The 14,928-nt window shown below is 52.2% G+C and overlaps 5 protein-coding genes and 1 non-coding gene across 6 annotated transcripts; 5 read left to right on the forward strand and 1 right to left on the reverse strand.

Annotated features, from left to right (window-relative positions):
• Nucleotides 1–742: 742 nt before the first annotated feature.
• Asppvi_001589 (putative alpha-amylase) lies at nucleotides 743–2,988 on the reverse strand (the record flags this gene model as incomplete). The annotated part of the gene is made up of 8 exons (XM_043297884.1): nucleotides 743–1,423; nucleotides 1,467–1,707; nucleotides 1,752–1,898; nucleotides 1,944–2,106; nucleotides 2,151–2,379; nucleotides 2,424–2,532; nucleotides 2,577–2,692; nucleotides 2,821–2,988. The coding sequence occupies 8 exons, from the start codon at nucleotides 2,986–2,988 to the stop codon at nucleotides 743–745; spliced, it is 1,854 nt and encodes a 617-aa protein (XP_043153819.1).
• Nucleotides 2,989–4,619: 1,631 nt separating this feature from the next.
• Asppvi_001590 (putative glucan 1,4-alpha-glucosidase) lies at nucleotides 4,620–6,679 on the forward strand (the record flags this gene model as incomplete). The annotated part of the gene is made up of 4 exons (XM_043297885.1): nucleotides 4,620–4,845; nucleotides 4,897–5,180; nucleotides 5,229–5,325; nucleotides 5,388–6,679. 4 exons carry the CDS (start codon nucleotides 4,620–4,622, stop codon nucleotides 6,677–6,679), a joined length of 1,899 nt encoding a protein of 632 aa, XP_043153820.1.
• Nucleotides 6,680–7,137: 458 nt separating this feature from the next.
• Nucleotides 7,138–8,357, forward strand: Asppvi_001591 (putative glycosyl hydrolase; the record flags this gene model as incomplete). Its single annotated transcript, XM_043297886.1, has 3 exons — nucleotides 7,138–7,608; nucleotides 7,656–7,906; nucleotides 7,952–8,357. 3 exons carry the CDS (start codon nucleotides 7,138–7,140, stop codon nucleotides 8,355–8,357), a joined length of 1,128 nt encoding a protein of 375 aa, XP_043153821.1.
• Nucleotides 8,358–9,135: 778 nt separating this feature from the next.
• tcsB (putative sensor histidine kinase/response regulator TcsB/Sln1) lies at nucleotides 9,136–12,741 on the forward strand (the record flags this gene model as incomplete). The annotated part of the gene is made up of 7 exons (XM_043297887.1): nucleotides 9,136–9,219; nucleotides 9,277–9,311; nucleotides 9,374–9,943; nucleotides 10,004–12,250; nucleotides 12,297–12,420; nucleotides 12,468–12,607; nucleotides 12,654–12,741. 7 exons carry the CDS (start codon nucleotides 9,136–9,138, stop codon nucleotides 12,739–12,741), a joined length of 3,288 nt encoding a protein of 1,095 aa, XP_043153822.1.
• A 655-nt stretch (nucleotides 12,742–13,396) lies between these two features.
• Asppvi_001593 (uncharacterized protein) lies at nucleotides 13,397–14,085 on the forward strand (the record flags this gene model as incomplete). Its single annotated transcript, XM_043297888.1, has 2 exons — nucleotides 13,397–13,794; nucleotides 14,022–14,085. 2 exons carry the CDS (start codon nucleotides 13,397–13,399, stop codon nucleotides 14,083–14,085), a joined length of 462 nt encoding a protein of 153 aa, XP_043153823.1.
• A 629-nt stretch (nucleotides 14,086–14,714) lies between these two features.
• Asppvi_001594 lies at nucleotides 14,715–14,787 on the forward strand. The gene has a single exon. It is a non-coding gene; the product is annotated as a tRNA-Thr (tRNA).
• Nucleotides 14,788–14,928: the final 141 nt, after the last annotated feature.

Below are 14,928 nucleotides of genomic sequence, written 5' to 3' on the forward strand. Positions count from 1 at the left end.
TTTCTGGCATAGTAGAAATGAAAGACATATTCTGGTTGACACAGTAGCAACCCATGATTAGCCGAGTCAATTTCTACACCACAACCTACTGATATTCATCTGATCCTATATGCTGCTGAGCCTCAATTTTCCATTCACTCTCCAACGTTTTGCTGTGCCACAACGTAAGTAGGACTCGCCAGATGTACAGCAACAGCCTTGTAGTGTACAGCCTCACTATATAAATACATAACAGCAAAAAACCACACGCAGAGCAACCACCACAAATTAACATATTCATACACTATCTTCGTCTCTTGCCGTAGCAACATGCAATCCATCCCATTCAACCCTAACCCCTTCCTCCAGTTCAATATGAGGCATTTTGCCAACGACAGTCGCCCAAGATACCTCTTTTAGGAAACACGCTCCCCTCTCAGCAGGAGAGAGCAGCGCAAACGGTGTTCGATCCCCGGCAGCATTGTACGGTCATTCTGAGCAAATGGATGATCTGTCTGCCCTTGCCGTTCGATACAGCAAGATCGCTTAAAGATCACCTGTACTGGAAGTGTAAGAACCGTTGCAATCTGATGAGTGGACTACCTCTTTGCTCTTATAGGATCAATCTACTGATACATGCGATGTAGCATTCCCTTTGGGTGAACAATCCGTCAGATATACTCATTAACATATTCCATATCAGCATATGTACATCATCATGCTATCCAGTAACCTGGAGCCCCAGCCCCAGATGAGGTGAAAATCATCTCCACGTATCAGACACCGTCACGGTCGTACCCGCACACCCAGTCGGCACCGTATACGACCGGTTCGGATCACTCTCCCACGTGATGCTCCCATCCGACTCCTTCTTGAAGAACTTGTACTGGAACGAGGTGCCAACAGGCAAGGTCACGGTCACATACCATTCAGGGTTCGACGAGGTGTAATTACCCGCCGAGAGGGCGATCGCAGAACTCGTGGCCCAGTTGCTGAGTTGGCTGATCGAGCCGGTCAGGTAAATGTTCTCGCCGTAGGTGGTTGTGACGAGTTCTTCGAAGAGAATTGGGAGCGCTGTGGCGGATGTACACGCTGTCGTTGTTGTCGCTGTTGTGGTCGTGGTGGCACTGGTGGTGGTAGTTGCGGTGGTGGAGACAGAGCCGCCGCAGAGACCACTTCCACTGACCCAGGACGAAGGCACAAGAACCCGGGGCAAACCGGACGCCATTGGCACGGCGAGATTCCCGCTCGAGTCCACGGTGAGAGTGGTGCACGTGTACATCTCGACGAGGGTGGCGCCGGCGGAGTAGCCCGTGCCGCTGAGGGAGAGGGAGTAGGAACTGCCCGAGGATCCCTTGTTGCTGAGGACGGTGATGACTTGGGCGCCAGCAGTTGAACCCTTGCGCATAGCGAGAGTGTTGGAATCGTAGTAGAATGGATTGTTCTATCGATGTTAGCGTAGAATGCAAAGATAGGACGATAAATACCTTGGAGGTTACGTAGGCCGAGTCTTTGGAGATCGCCAGCTTGCGGATCTTGTTGGTAGAGGCGATCCAGCTGTACAGCGTGGCGCTGGTCGAGTATCCAGACAGCCAGACAGCCTCGCGGTTGGCCGGGTCTGCCCCACCGCTGTAGTGCTGTTCCTGTCCTGCGTAGACAATGGGGATCCCGTCGGAAAAGAATATGAAAGAGATGACATTCTTGGCTTGCGAATAGTCGCTCGTATAGCTGAGGAGGTTAGATTGCATACGTAAAACTGAGGGAAGACCTACGAAGCAAATCTGGGGTTATCATGATTCTCGATAAAGTTGCCCAGCAAGGTGGGATCCGCGCAGTCAGACGCAACAGAGCTGATCATGTTGTAGAGATTGCTGATGCTGCCGCTGGTGGATTCAAACGCGTAGAGAAGCTGATAGTATCTGCAGTAGTCAGTATGAAACCCGCGCCGAGATCGTTATGCGTACATTGGATAGTTGAGAACACCGTCCAGGTAATTCTGGTACGGACAGGTGTACGCTGGATCACCCGAAAAGACCTCGCCGACACAGTAGACACCAGCAGCGTCATTGTAACCGGGCCAGAAGGCTTTCTCGACATGTTTCACGGTATCAATGCGCAGGCCGTCGACTATCACTGTCAGTATCATCTATCCCCAGGTGCGGCGTACTGACTGGAATAGTTGGCAACCAATGCCTTCACCCAATCGTACCAGATGGTTCGCACTGTCGTTTCGGTCGTGTTAAGGTCGGGTAATGAGACGGTGGTGTCTCCCAGCCAGCAGTCCTCTACATTAGTCTGGTTGCTGTAGTCGGAGATGAGACAGTATGGATGGAAGTAACTAGAGGAATTAAAAGGATTGAAGACACTGTAGTCTACCGAAGTGCCCGCTCCGTCGTAGCCCTAAATGGTCAGATCCTAATGTACAACGAGGAAATCCGGCTTACCATATGGTTGGCGACCACGTCGACCATCAGGTACATGCCACGCGCGTGCAGCGCGTCGGCCAGGCTTTTGAGATCTTGAGCTGTTCCATAGTTGGAATTGACCTCATAGCTTCGTTGATTAGTATGAATCACAGACTGAGAGGCAATGCTCACATGTTCTGCTGCCAGTATCCATGGTAGGAAGTACCGTCGCCGGTGTCCTCATAGAACTGCTCAGTTACTGGGGTGATCCAGATGGCAGTAAATCCCATTCCTTGGATGTAGTCGAGCTGACATTGTTAGTTTTGACTGTAGAATATGGGGCAATCGTACATGATTGATTATGCCCTGCCAACTACCGCCGCAATATAGCTGCAAACGTTAGCATGCGCACAAACCAGCATGATAGGACACAAACCCTTTGCGTGACATCGCAGGCCGCGGTTGTGGAATTGTCTTGTCGGCCAAAGCGATCGGTCAGGAGGAAATAGATAGACTGACTGCGCCATTCGGCTGGGGTCAGAGCATGGGCAGCCTGCCCGAGCAGGGACAGKGATAGCGGGAGAAGTGACGAGGCCCACTTCATCCTGGCAACGTGCGTCTGCAGCTCGATATCATGCCATACGAAGATTTCCCAACAGAGTTACAAGAATTATATACCCTCGCTACCGATAGTAGGTGCTGCACGCCTTCCTAATACGCTACGGATGTCCCGTCCTGTGCATTCACCAGTGACGATCCTCCCGGGCGCGTGGACAAATTGATTTCTTCAATGCCGTGACTGCCTTCCGAGGGGATCGATGCCTGTTTCGACTCTCGCACCGATTGAGTTTGGCAAAGCCGCATCTAAAGCCCTACGTTCATGGCAATAGGTTGGTGAGTCCGGCTCTAGGAAGACAACGAGGAGCCGAAAACCGCGGAAAATCCACTAGTGAGCTCGGCAGTTGTGCAGAAGAGACGCAAGCAATCCGTGAAAGGTGCATACTACACGTTTAGTGTGGAAGCAAGGGGGTGATTCGTGGAATCGGCAGTGAAATTGTACGCGAGGTGATCCCCACACCAGCTAAGCGTGTACTAAGGAGTAAAGAAAGTTAGTGGGCAGTCTCTCCACATTCCGCTTGAGGGGATACTAGGTTAGACACGGCCTCGTAGGCTCGTACATGTGATTAAACGGACGGGCCTGACAATCTGCCCGTACTTAGTCGTAGCCATGTAGAAACCATGTAGCAGCCCTAACTCTAATTTCTTCGGAGAATAGATCCGTCAAAGAATTCGCTTGTCATCCAAATCAGACTAACAGACAGGTGAAGAGAATCAGACAGAATCTGACACGGACCTGAGATCCGAGAATCAAGTGCTTATGCCCGACCGAAGCAGGGGGCGGCGGAATTGCGGGGAATCTTAATATCGACGGCCTTTTGGGCTCCTTCAGGCTTGATCCGAATTGGCAACAAGTCCGGCGCTATAGTGGATGTTCTGAATGCGCTCTTGATCTCACCACTTTACCAGTCCCCGTCTCCGTAAACCGAGTTCCCGATCGGCTGACGAGTCTGCAATCTGCACATCCCAAATTTTCTCCGCAAGCCAAGTTGGAGTGAATACGTACTGATGGAGAGATTGGAGTCTCGGATGGCGGATGGTAGGCATGAATGAGCCCGGCAGCGTTAGCTTCGGATAGAAGAACCAGTCGGAGCAGCGGAATACTGCCTAAATCTCCGTGGAGTTGCCTGCTGCTGCTATCCAGCGTCTCCCCAGGATATCAGGCCTATCGGGATTGACGGGAATCTCCGTCTCTACAGGGAATCAACCTCATTATCACATGCGGCATCCATGTCCTGCCGTTGCAGATGGACCCCGTGGGGAACCTGGCTCTCTTTGCATGCCGTCTGAGGCGTTGTTTATGCTCTTGGGGTTTCTCATATGCAGAAATTGTGAACTAGATTGAATAAGACCGTGTCTTGCCTTCATCCCTCAGTCCAATCAAATCCTTAGAATGCTAAGAAAAGAGCCCAGCAGAAGATACAAGAAATCCACTCGCCGGAAATACATTCAAGACACACAATCACCAGCCATGCAGAGTCAAAAAATCTATAAGAAGAGGGATCACACCCCAGAGATGCCCCTTGCGTCAGTATTCAGGACGACAAGTCTCATCTCATCCCCTTCACTCTCCTTTCGTCTCATCCTTTCCTTGCGGAATCCGTCTGTCACCAAGCCATGCCTCGCCTTTCCTACGCGCTTTGTGCGCTGGCTCTCGGGCATGCTGCTATTGCAGCTCCTCGTTTGTCCCCTCGTGCTACTGGCAGCTTGGACACCTGGTTGGCTACTGAGACTACCGTTTCGCTGAATGGCATTCTCGCCAACGTCGGTGCCGACGGTGCTTACGCGAAGAGCGCAAAGTCTGGCATAATTATTGCCAGTCCCAGCACCAGCAGCCCAGACTGTGAGTGACTATCCTGAACTGGTCCTGTCCGACAGAAATTGACATCTTTAGACTACTATACCTGGACAAGAGATGCTGCTCTCACCATGAAGGTCTTGGTTGATCTCTTCCGGAACGGCAACCTGGGTCTGCAGACAGTTATCACAGAATACGTCAACTCTCAGGCCTACTTGCAGACCGTTTCTAATCCGTCCGGCGGTCTTTCGAGCGGAGGTCTCGCGGAGCCCAAGTTCAACGTCGATATGACCGCCTTTACTGGAGCCTGGGGTCGTCCTCAGCGCGACGGTCCGGCTCTGCGCGCCACGGCCCTCATCGACTTTGGTAACTGGCTGATTGTATGTTCTTTGTAAATAAGGAGGAGACGAGTTGGCTGACATCTACAGGATAACGGCTACTCTAGCTATGCTGTCAGCAACATCTGGCCCATTGTGCGCAATGACTTGTCCTATGTGGCTCAGTACTGGAGCCAGACCGGCTATGGTGAGTCTGACTCTCTGCTAGAAATCTGTGCATCCTTGCTGACAATTTATTTACTTTGACAGATCTCTGGGAGGAGGTGAACTCCATGTCCTTCTTCACCGTCGCTGTTCAGCACCGTGCCCTCGTTGAGGGAAGCACATTTGCTAAGAGGGTGGGAGCCTCCTGCTCGTGGTGTGACTCGCAGGCCCCTCAGATCCTCTGCTACATGCAGAACTTCTGGACTGGCTCGTATATCAACGCCAACACTGGCGGTGGCCGTTCCGGCAAGGACGCCAACACCGTCCTCGCCAGCATCCATACCTTCGACCCCGAAGCCGGCTGCGACGATACTACTTTCCAACCCTGTTCTCCTCGTGCCCTTGCCAACCACAAGGTGTACACCGACTCGTTCCGCTCTGTCTACGCGATCAACTCCGGCATCGCACAGGGTGTTGCTGTTTCGGCTGGCCGCTATCCCGAGGATTCCTACTACAACGGCAACCCCTGGTTCCTCACCACTCTCGCCGCTGCCGAACAGCTCTACGACGCTATCTACCAGTGGAAGAAGGTCGGTTCCATTACGATTACAAGCACATCTCTCGCCTTCTTCCAGGACGTCTACAGCTCCGCCGCCGTGGGCACCTACGCCTCCGGCAGCTCCACCTTCACAACCATCATCAACGCGGTCAAGACCTACGCAGACGGCTACGTCAGCATCGTCGAGACCCACGCCATGAACAACGGCTCCCTCTCCGAGCAATTCGACAAGTCCTCCGGGACCTCCCTCTCCGCCCGCGACCTGACCTGGTCGTACGCCGCTCTCCTAACCGCCAACATGCGGCGCAACGGCGTGGTGCCTCCTTCCTGGGGCGCATCCTCCGCCAACACTGTCCCCTCGTCTTGCTCCACGGGCTCTGCCACCGGCACCTACAGCACCGCAACGGCCACCTCCTGGCCCAGCACGCTGACCAGTGGCTCTGCGGGCGCCACCACTACTACTACGGGCTCCGGCACCACCACCAGCAGCACCAGCACCACGACGACCGCCTGCACAACCCCTAGCTCCGTCGCGGTCACCTTTGATGAGATCGCCACCACCACCTACGGCGAGAACGTCTACATTGTCGGATCCATCTCCCAGCTCGGTAACTGGGATACCAGCAGTGCGGTGGCCCTGAGCGCGTCCCAGTATACTTCCAGCAATAACCTCTGGTACGTGACCATCAATCTGCCCGCCGGCACGACCTTCCAGTACAAGTACATCCGCAAGGAAAGCGATGGCTCAATCGTGTGGGAGAGTGACCCCAACCGCTCGTACACGGTGCCATCGGGCTGTGGTGTGTCGACTGCGACTGAGAATGACACTTGGCGGTGATCGTTATAGCTATACATAGTATATATGATTGGTAGTTGGCTGGTTATAATTAAGGCTATATCATTCCCAAAAGAATACATATGATTGACGATTGACCAGTGGCATGTGAACTAAAAATATCGACGCGGTCCGTAGTTTGGTTTCAAATCTAGCACACAAATGTGACATGACACATCCCAGTCGGACCTGCATGGCCCCTGCAGGTCCCGGCTGTGTCGATCAAGTTCGAGGTTCGTGACGAGTCAGATTATATTCTAGTCTATATTCCGCCGAGCATGCAGATCATTGTGCGTCATGGCACATATCTTTTCAGAAAGAATGTCCCATCCCTGGCAAGTATACATGGTGCATTCCGGCCCCTTTTTGCGCACCTGATACACCACCTGCATTTCGTGTGGTAGACTTGCCAGCCATAAAAGACAGGCCCGCACCTGGAGATCCAAAATGACACACGCAAAATGCTCTTCGAATTCTGCTTCCTTCTCCTCGCTACCTCCGTCGCGGCCGGAACGCCTACAACCCGCGCGGAGACGGCCCTTGCCGCGCTCCAGACATGGTACAACACTACCAGCGGCATCTGGAATACCTGCGGCTGGTGGAACGGGGCCAACTGTATGACTGTTATTGCTGACTTGGCGGAGGTGGATGACTCCGTGCGGGACGTTGCTGTCGCTGTCTTTGAGAATACGTGGTCGGTAGCGCCGACATCGAATCCCGCGCCGGGACGGGGGAATGACACGTACACCGGGGCGATTAAGCATCATCGTCCGCAGGAGGTTGATCGGCGGCGCGCAGGGGTAGATGTCTCTCAGTGGTTGGATGGAGCGTACGACGATGATGCGTGGTGGGCGTTGGCGTGGATCGCTGCATATGATGTCACGGGTAGACAGGAGTATCTTGATCTCGCGATGGGCGTGTTTGACGACTTGGTGGGTTGCTCGATTGTCCGTGAGAAGAAATTCTGACAAGTGTTTAGAGTAAGGTGTGGCCGTCAAGGTGCGGCGGGGGCATCTACTGGGACTACACGCATACCTATGTCAACGCCATTGCGAACGAGCTGTTTCTCTCGCTGGCGGCGCATCTCGCGAATCGAGCGTCGAACAAGCAGTATTATGTTGACTGGGCTCAACGCGAGTGGGATTGGTTCCGAGGCAGCGGGATGATCAACGCGAACCACACCATCAACGATGGGCTGACGGAGAGCTGCCAGAATAATGGACAGACCACGTAGGGAACAATCCCCGCAATCGAGATCGAGAGCTGACAAAATAGATGGACCTACAATCAAGGAGTCATCCTTGGCGGACTGGCCGAGCTATATCGTGCGTCTCCTAATGCAACATTCCTCGAGTCAGCAGGGGAGATTGCTAGAGCCGCTATTGCGACGCTAAGTGACTCGAATGGTGTCATGCACGAGCCCTGTGAGCCTAGCAGCTGTACAGGCGACAGCACGCAGTTCAAGGGGATCTTCGTCCGCAATCTGCGGTTGTTGCACAGCGTCGCCCCAGATGAGGCATACTCGCGTGTCATTACAGCGTCTGCCGATAGTATCTGGGCGAATGATCGCGATGCCAGTAATAAGATGGGAGTTAATTGGGCAGGTCCCCTTGAGCAGGTGGATGCTTCATCTCATAGTTCGGCTATGGATGCGTTGGTTGCTGCCATTGGATTGTGGTAGGCCATCAATCTGGAGACTAGAGATGAGAGATTCAAATGCTCTGAATAATGAGAGTGGATAGCCTATATCTAAGGGGGTAGATGTACTCTGGATTGGGAGACATGCTGTCTCTAAATGGCACGTGATACGGAGGATTAGTCATTCCTGCATTTGATTGGCGGGCCTGACTGCCTGAGGCCTCAGGGCAGTGGATCGGCCCGCACCAACGAAGCAAGAATAATCAAACCGTTTAGATTGAATAATGGATCGCGACTAGTCTAGACCACAGGAGGCTTTTTCTCTCCGCAATTATTCGCTGCAGTTGATCCGCTGTAATCCCTACTTCCAAGGCAGAGTTCGGCGGGAATCCACAGCTGCCCCGATCTGGCCTCCCTGTCCTGTCGTCCTCCTCGGTAAGCGACGAGCTCATCTCCATCCATCATTATTACTTACTCAGACGACGGTAGAATCCGTGTCTCCGAAGTATGGTTGAGACTAGGAACCGTTTCTCTAACGGCTATCCAACATTTGATTGTCTGGTTCTTCTGGACTCGGTTATCGGATTCTTGGCCTCATTATTATTCTTTGTTCCAGACTGAGCTCTTTCTGTTGCAGCAGGTGTAATCACTAATCCCGATTGGGACATCCATCTCCGACATCTTCTCCAATCTCCTCTTTTTCCGATTCTCCTCTCCTTCCATCTTCTTTCTTCATCTCATTCTCCTCTATTCCCCTCTCCAGAATCAAAACGATGAGCTGAGCCGGCCTCCTCTGGTCGACCAGCCAGAGTTGTCTCCGGATGCGCATCCCAATTGCCGTACAGCTCGGCCTGCTGGTCCTTGTGACCGCCCTAGTGGGCCTGGCCGTGCTGTCCATCGCTACGGTGAGCTCTCGCGCTGATCGCCGATCATCCTTCAGCTCCAAGACTAATCGAACGCAGTGGATTAATAGCTACAATTTCGTGGTCGATGTCCAGTAAGATAGCAGCCTTTTCTTGGCTTTATGGTACGTTTCCCACTAACAGCATAACCCTCTAGATCCGAAGGACTCGAGCTGGTCGCAACAATCAAAGCCAGCCAGATCGCTTCCAATCTTAAACTCCTCGAATCGACATGCAATACCATCGTCACTCGACTGCTGATCCAGGGTGCTCTAAGTCGTTTTTACAGTGGGAACTCGAGTGATTCGAACTGGACCTCGTCGGTTACGGATGTGCAGTCGGCATTGAGCAGCAGCAATTATCTGGACCTCTATCAAGCCACCATTTTCTCTCGAAATGGTCAAGGAAATCCACACGGATTGCTCAATGTCACCGCAAAAGATATTGCCGATATCACACTTCCCTACACCTACTCGAATGGCACCACCGTCATGCTGGGAGACAAGGGACTGGGTTATCCGCCCGCGCTCTACCCAAATCTGACCTATTCCGCAGCCTCCGACGGCAGCAACACACCCGATGTGTACGCCTTTTCGGACTACAAGCTTGGACTTGGCACCGCTCTTCTCCTAGGGCCGCTGCCGATCAACAGCTCCTTTTCCCTCATTTCAGTCACAGTGCCCATCATCAATAACACTTCGGCCTCTGATATTCTTGGATACATGACGTAGGCAATCCTGGATTATAGACAGAGAGTAAACCAGATTTCCCTGCTGACCGCATACAGGGTCGTCGCCAGCGCCGCCAATCTGCAGGCCACGATCAACTCCCGCGATGGCATGGCCAATACTGCTCAGATTCTCCTGCTCAGTCCATCGCGGGCCGACAATCGGTTCGCCCCGGGCGCGTACCCGGCCACAGCGACCTCTGCCCCGGACGTGGAAGGACTCTCTCGCGCCGATGTCCACTATGTGTTCGAGCCTACGCCACTTCCCGGCCAGAGCAGCAGACACGGCGGCAACATGAGCATGAACAGCTTTGCCCTGTCCCAGTATCCGCTGGCATGGAAGCTCATGTCGAGACCGTGGGCACAGACCAACGACTCGATCAGCGATTTGTCAACTCGAAACGAACACGGATACCAGGTTGCGGTAGGCGCGATCCGGCCTAAGACGTCCCTGGCACAGTGGATTCTGCTGGTGGAGGAATCACGGGAAGAGGCATTCTCCCCGATCAACCAGCTCAGGAAAATCATTCTGGCATGCGTCTTTGGGACGATAGGGCTCATTATCTTGATCGTTCCGCTGCTCACCCATCTGGCCGTAGCCCCGATTCGCCGACTGAGCGAGGCCACTCGCAAGTCGATCGAGCCCCCCGCCCAGCCTCCGCATAATCGCCCTCCCTCGAGTGGACCGTACGTTGTAGGAACCACCGAGGCGGAGGCGGAACCCCGGCCTTTTGACGACCACATGGATGAGAAGGGAACTTTCGTCGCCTGGGTGAAGCATTTCCGTCGAAAGGACCGGCCCAACAGCGCACACAGCAATGGCAGTCGCACCCACGCCAGGACTTTCCAGATTCCGGGCAGAGTGAAGGAACGCAAGCATCTCATCACCGACGAACTGACGGAGCTGACGAGCACTTTCAACGAGATGTCCGACGAGCTTTCCATCCAGTACAATCGGCTGGAAGAACGAGTGGCGGAACGAACTCGCGAGTTGGAAGCCGCCAAGTTGGCTGCGGAGACTGCCAACGAGAGTAAGACATTGTTCATCGCCAACATCTCACACGAGCTCAAGACCCCGCTGAATGGCATTCTGGGCATGTGTGCAGTGTGCATGGGCGAAGACGATCTTCCTCGGATCAAGAAGTCCTTGCAGGTTGTTTACAAGTCGGGCGATCTTCTATTGCATCTTTTGAACGACTTGTTGACCTTTAGCAAGAACCAAATCGACCAGGCAATTCGCTTAGAAGAGAGGGAATTTCGATTGTCGGACATCCGGTCGCAACTGGCGGTCATTTTCCAGAATCAGGTCCAGGAAAAACAGATCGACTTCAATGTCAACTTTGTCAGCGGTGATACCCTTCCACCAAAGGGCGATGCCTTCCAGGAGAAGATACTCCTAGCGTCTGCCCCCGCACTTGGTCCGCCAGGGACTGGTCGGTTGAGGGACATGGTATTATGGGGTGATCAACATCGTATCCTCCAAATTCTGATCAACCTGGTCAGCAACAGTCTCAAGTTCACGCCCGAGCATGGCAAGGTCGAGGTTCGCATCAAATGCGTCCGCGAAGTGGAAACTCCGGGCAGTCCCCGATCCTCTATGCAGGACTCTCGACGCAATTCGCGACTGCGATCCCGACCACAGTCGCATGCCAGTTCTCAGCCCCGTGACCCAGCGAACGGTCTGGTTCAGGAAGAATATCACACTCCCGTGCTATCGCAGTTGCGAACTCTGATCTTCCAGTTTGAGGTCCAGGATAATGGTCCTGGCGTCGCCCCCCATTTACAGAAGCGCGTCTTCGAGCCCTTTGTACAGGGCGATCTCGGGCTCAACCGAAAGTATGGAGGCACCGGGCTGGGGCTCAGTATCTGCGCGCAGCTGTCTCGCTTGATGAATGGAACGATCACCCTAGAAAGCGAGCAGGGCAAAGGCGCCTTGTTTACTGTGGAAATTCCGTTGAAATTCGTCAAGGAGGCAGCGCCCAGTACCCGCAGTTCCAGTGCCGCTGGATCGCGCACACCGAGTGTTTTCTCGCTTGACGATCCCTCCGGTCTCGCGCGATCGCCGTCGAACAACGGCTCCGTTCGAAGCGATCCGTTGACCAGCAATTTTGAGAAGCAGGATCTGCAACCCCGCCTTGTCGGACTCAGTCACCCGTTCTTCACCCCCACACCGTCATCCCCCGCACCGTCTACTCCCAGAGCTACTCCTGCGGATGGGCCCAAACCGGAAGTGAAAGATAGCACATCTGGCAAAGTGCGTGTATTGGTGGCCGAGGACAACGTAGTGAACCAGGAGGTGGTCCTTCGGTATGTCCTTCTTTACGTCTTTATAAACAATGCTAACACCTTCCAGAATGCTTCGGTTAGAAGAGGTATATGACGTGACGGTCGTCAAAGACGGCCAAGAAGCCTACGACACAGTCAAGGCGAATATGGAAGAGGGCAAAGTATTTGACCTTATCTTCATGGACATTCAGGTATATATTCAATCATCACTATAATGGAAGAAAGCTGACACAGGCAGATGCCCAATCTCGACGGCCTACAGAGCACCCGTCTCATCCGCGGCATGGGCTACTCGGCGCCGATTGTTGCGCTTAGCGCTTTCTCGGAAGAAAGTAATATTAAAGACTGCATGGACTCAGGCATGGACATGTTCATCAGGTATGTCTATCTTACCTCGACAAGAAGCCTATACTAACGGAGATAGTAAACCTATCCGACGACCTGCCCTGAAACAAGTTTTGAACAAGTTCGCCACGATTCCGGAAGAGCCGGAGAATGCGCCAGATTCATAACCTTGGCAGAAAGCCAGTAGTAGGCAGTATATCACCTTTCAGGCGTACTATTATAGACTTGTCATGGACATTGTAGATATGTGGGAGTCCATCTATCTTTGATGTATAGCCTGGTCAGGTTAAGACAATCAACAATGATAATCTAAAATATATTGCAAAGGCCTCTCACAGTACTCTCTGCCATGTGGCTCTTGCATTCAAGCTGGGTCTTGTAGGACAGACAAAAAGCCCGTAAATCATCAAGGAATGCCACTTTCTTGACACACCATTGTCTAGTTGTCAGCTTTGAGATATGTTGCTGGATCTACGCGACAAAGACGATTCATCAAGATGTCTCTGAAACTATATTGGAGCTCTAGCGAGTTTCAAATATATAATGACATCGTTGTTTTCCTACAGAGACATCTTTTATTGTTGTGAGACTCCTTCACAAAGCATCTTTGTGATATGGTCTTACTACGACAAAGGATGTCTCGAATCATCCATACAAAGACATTGTCTATTGCAATATTCAACAGACACTGTCTTGGAATATGTCTTAGTTCATAATATAAATACCTCCGCTGTCTGTCTGGATAGGCGAGTAACTCATCAACCATCTCTTCTCTTTACACTATTTTCTCGATCTACTTCAACAGCATCTGCCACCAGCAAAATGAATAACTTCTCGAACAACATGAATAACACACACAGTCTAGGAATGAATTACCTGACCGCAAACCACCCCCTCGACCACAACCTCTACACCACCTTCACCTACTGCATGGTCTTCTCCAACCTCCCCGACCAGCCCTGGCCATCATACAATCTTCTCCAGCAATGCCTCGACAAGGTCCGCGCGCGCGACGCAAAAGTCTACTCCTCCGTCGACGCGATCCAGCGCTACGACGGCGCCAAGACGGGGGATCTAATCCTCACGTTTACGGCTGCGGCGGCGACGGATGGGGTCATCTGGACGAGTGCCGAGGGGGTCATTCTTCATCAGATGAGGTACTGGGATCGGGATCGGAGGATGGCCGGGTGGACGCTTGTTGGAGAGCATGGGCTTGCGCAGTGAGTTTTTCATTTTTCGTTTTCCTTTTGACCTTTGAGTTCTGGGTTTGGTTTGAATTGTTCTTGGTTCTGGATTTGCTGGTGAGGATTAGTTGCTAAGTGCTTATTGTTGCAGGAAGGGAAGGAGAAAGCTGCCAGGGAAGGAATTTGATTGCGTGCCGAAATGTGAGTTGGACATATAGATTTTGCCCCTGTTTGGGATCTGATGTGCTCATCATAATCTACAGGATACAGGATAACTTCCTGCAATCCGAGTATAAGGAATTGATTTCTCCTCAGTCTGTCTCGTAAGTGTCACCTCCCCCAGGAGCTATAGAATGGTCGTTGAGAAGCATAAGATGTTGAGAACCCAAAACACTTGGAGTCTGAGGACTTCAACGTATACCACATGACCCTGAAAATGTAGCTAGAGTGAGTAGAATCTTGACGCAGCTGGAGGAACATAGAAGAACTAATCTTTACACTTGCATATCTCTAGATACACCGCCACTTCTTCTGCTTCAAATGATGGAGTTCTGTCAGCAGACGACTCTCGTAACGATCAAATCACTAGAAAGCGCGGAAACAACGCTTCTGCAGCTTCGCTGAGATCTGCATCTCATGTGGAACAAATGTGGGAATATACCACCCTTATGATAATGCCATCATGGACTCATGGTTGATCAGATAACCTACGATTACTGCTACGCATGCCAAAACTGGACAGCCCTGTTCGTATATATTGTACGGCAGTCTTAAACTATGCTGTTGCAGGCTTTCGGCTGTGAAGGCCGTGCTAGATGAGATTATGATCTTTCAACGGACGAACTCGACACTGGGGAGCTATCTATACATTTTCTAGTCCAGTCAACGTCGGCTGCACTTCGGAATATGGAAGGTCCACTTCTGTAGCGCAGGAGGAAATGCAGATCAACCAATCAGCTCGCATAGCTCAGTTGGTAGAGCGCATGACTAGTAATCATGAGGTCAGCGGTTCAAATCCGCTTGTGAGCATTTCTTTTTTTCCCCTTGCTTTTGGTAAAGTGCACTACTATGATGAGTTTGTTCGAATCCGAGTGCAAGCTTTTTTTTTGCATCATCTGAAAGAGACCATTTCAAAAAAAAAACAAGGTATTAACCAAATCCATCCTGTGC

This window comes from Aspergillus pseudoviridinutans (genome assembly GCF_018340605.1).
Source record: "Aspergillus pseudoviridinutans IFM 55266 DNA, scaffold_1, whole genome shotgun sequence".
Classification (NCBI taxonomy): domain Eukaryota; kingdom Fungi; phylum Ascomycota; class Eurotiomycetes; order Eurotiales; family Aspergillaceae; genus Aspergillus; species Aspergillus pseudoviridinutans.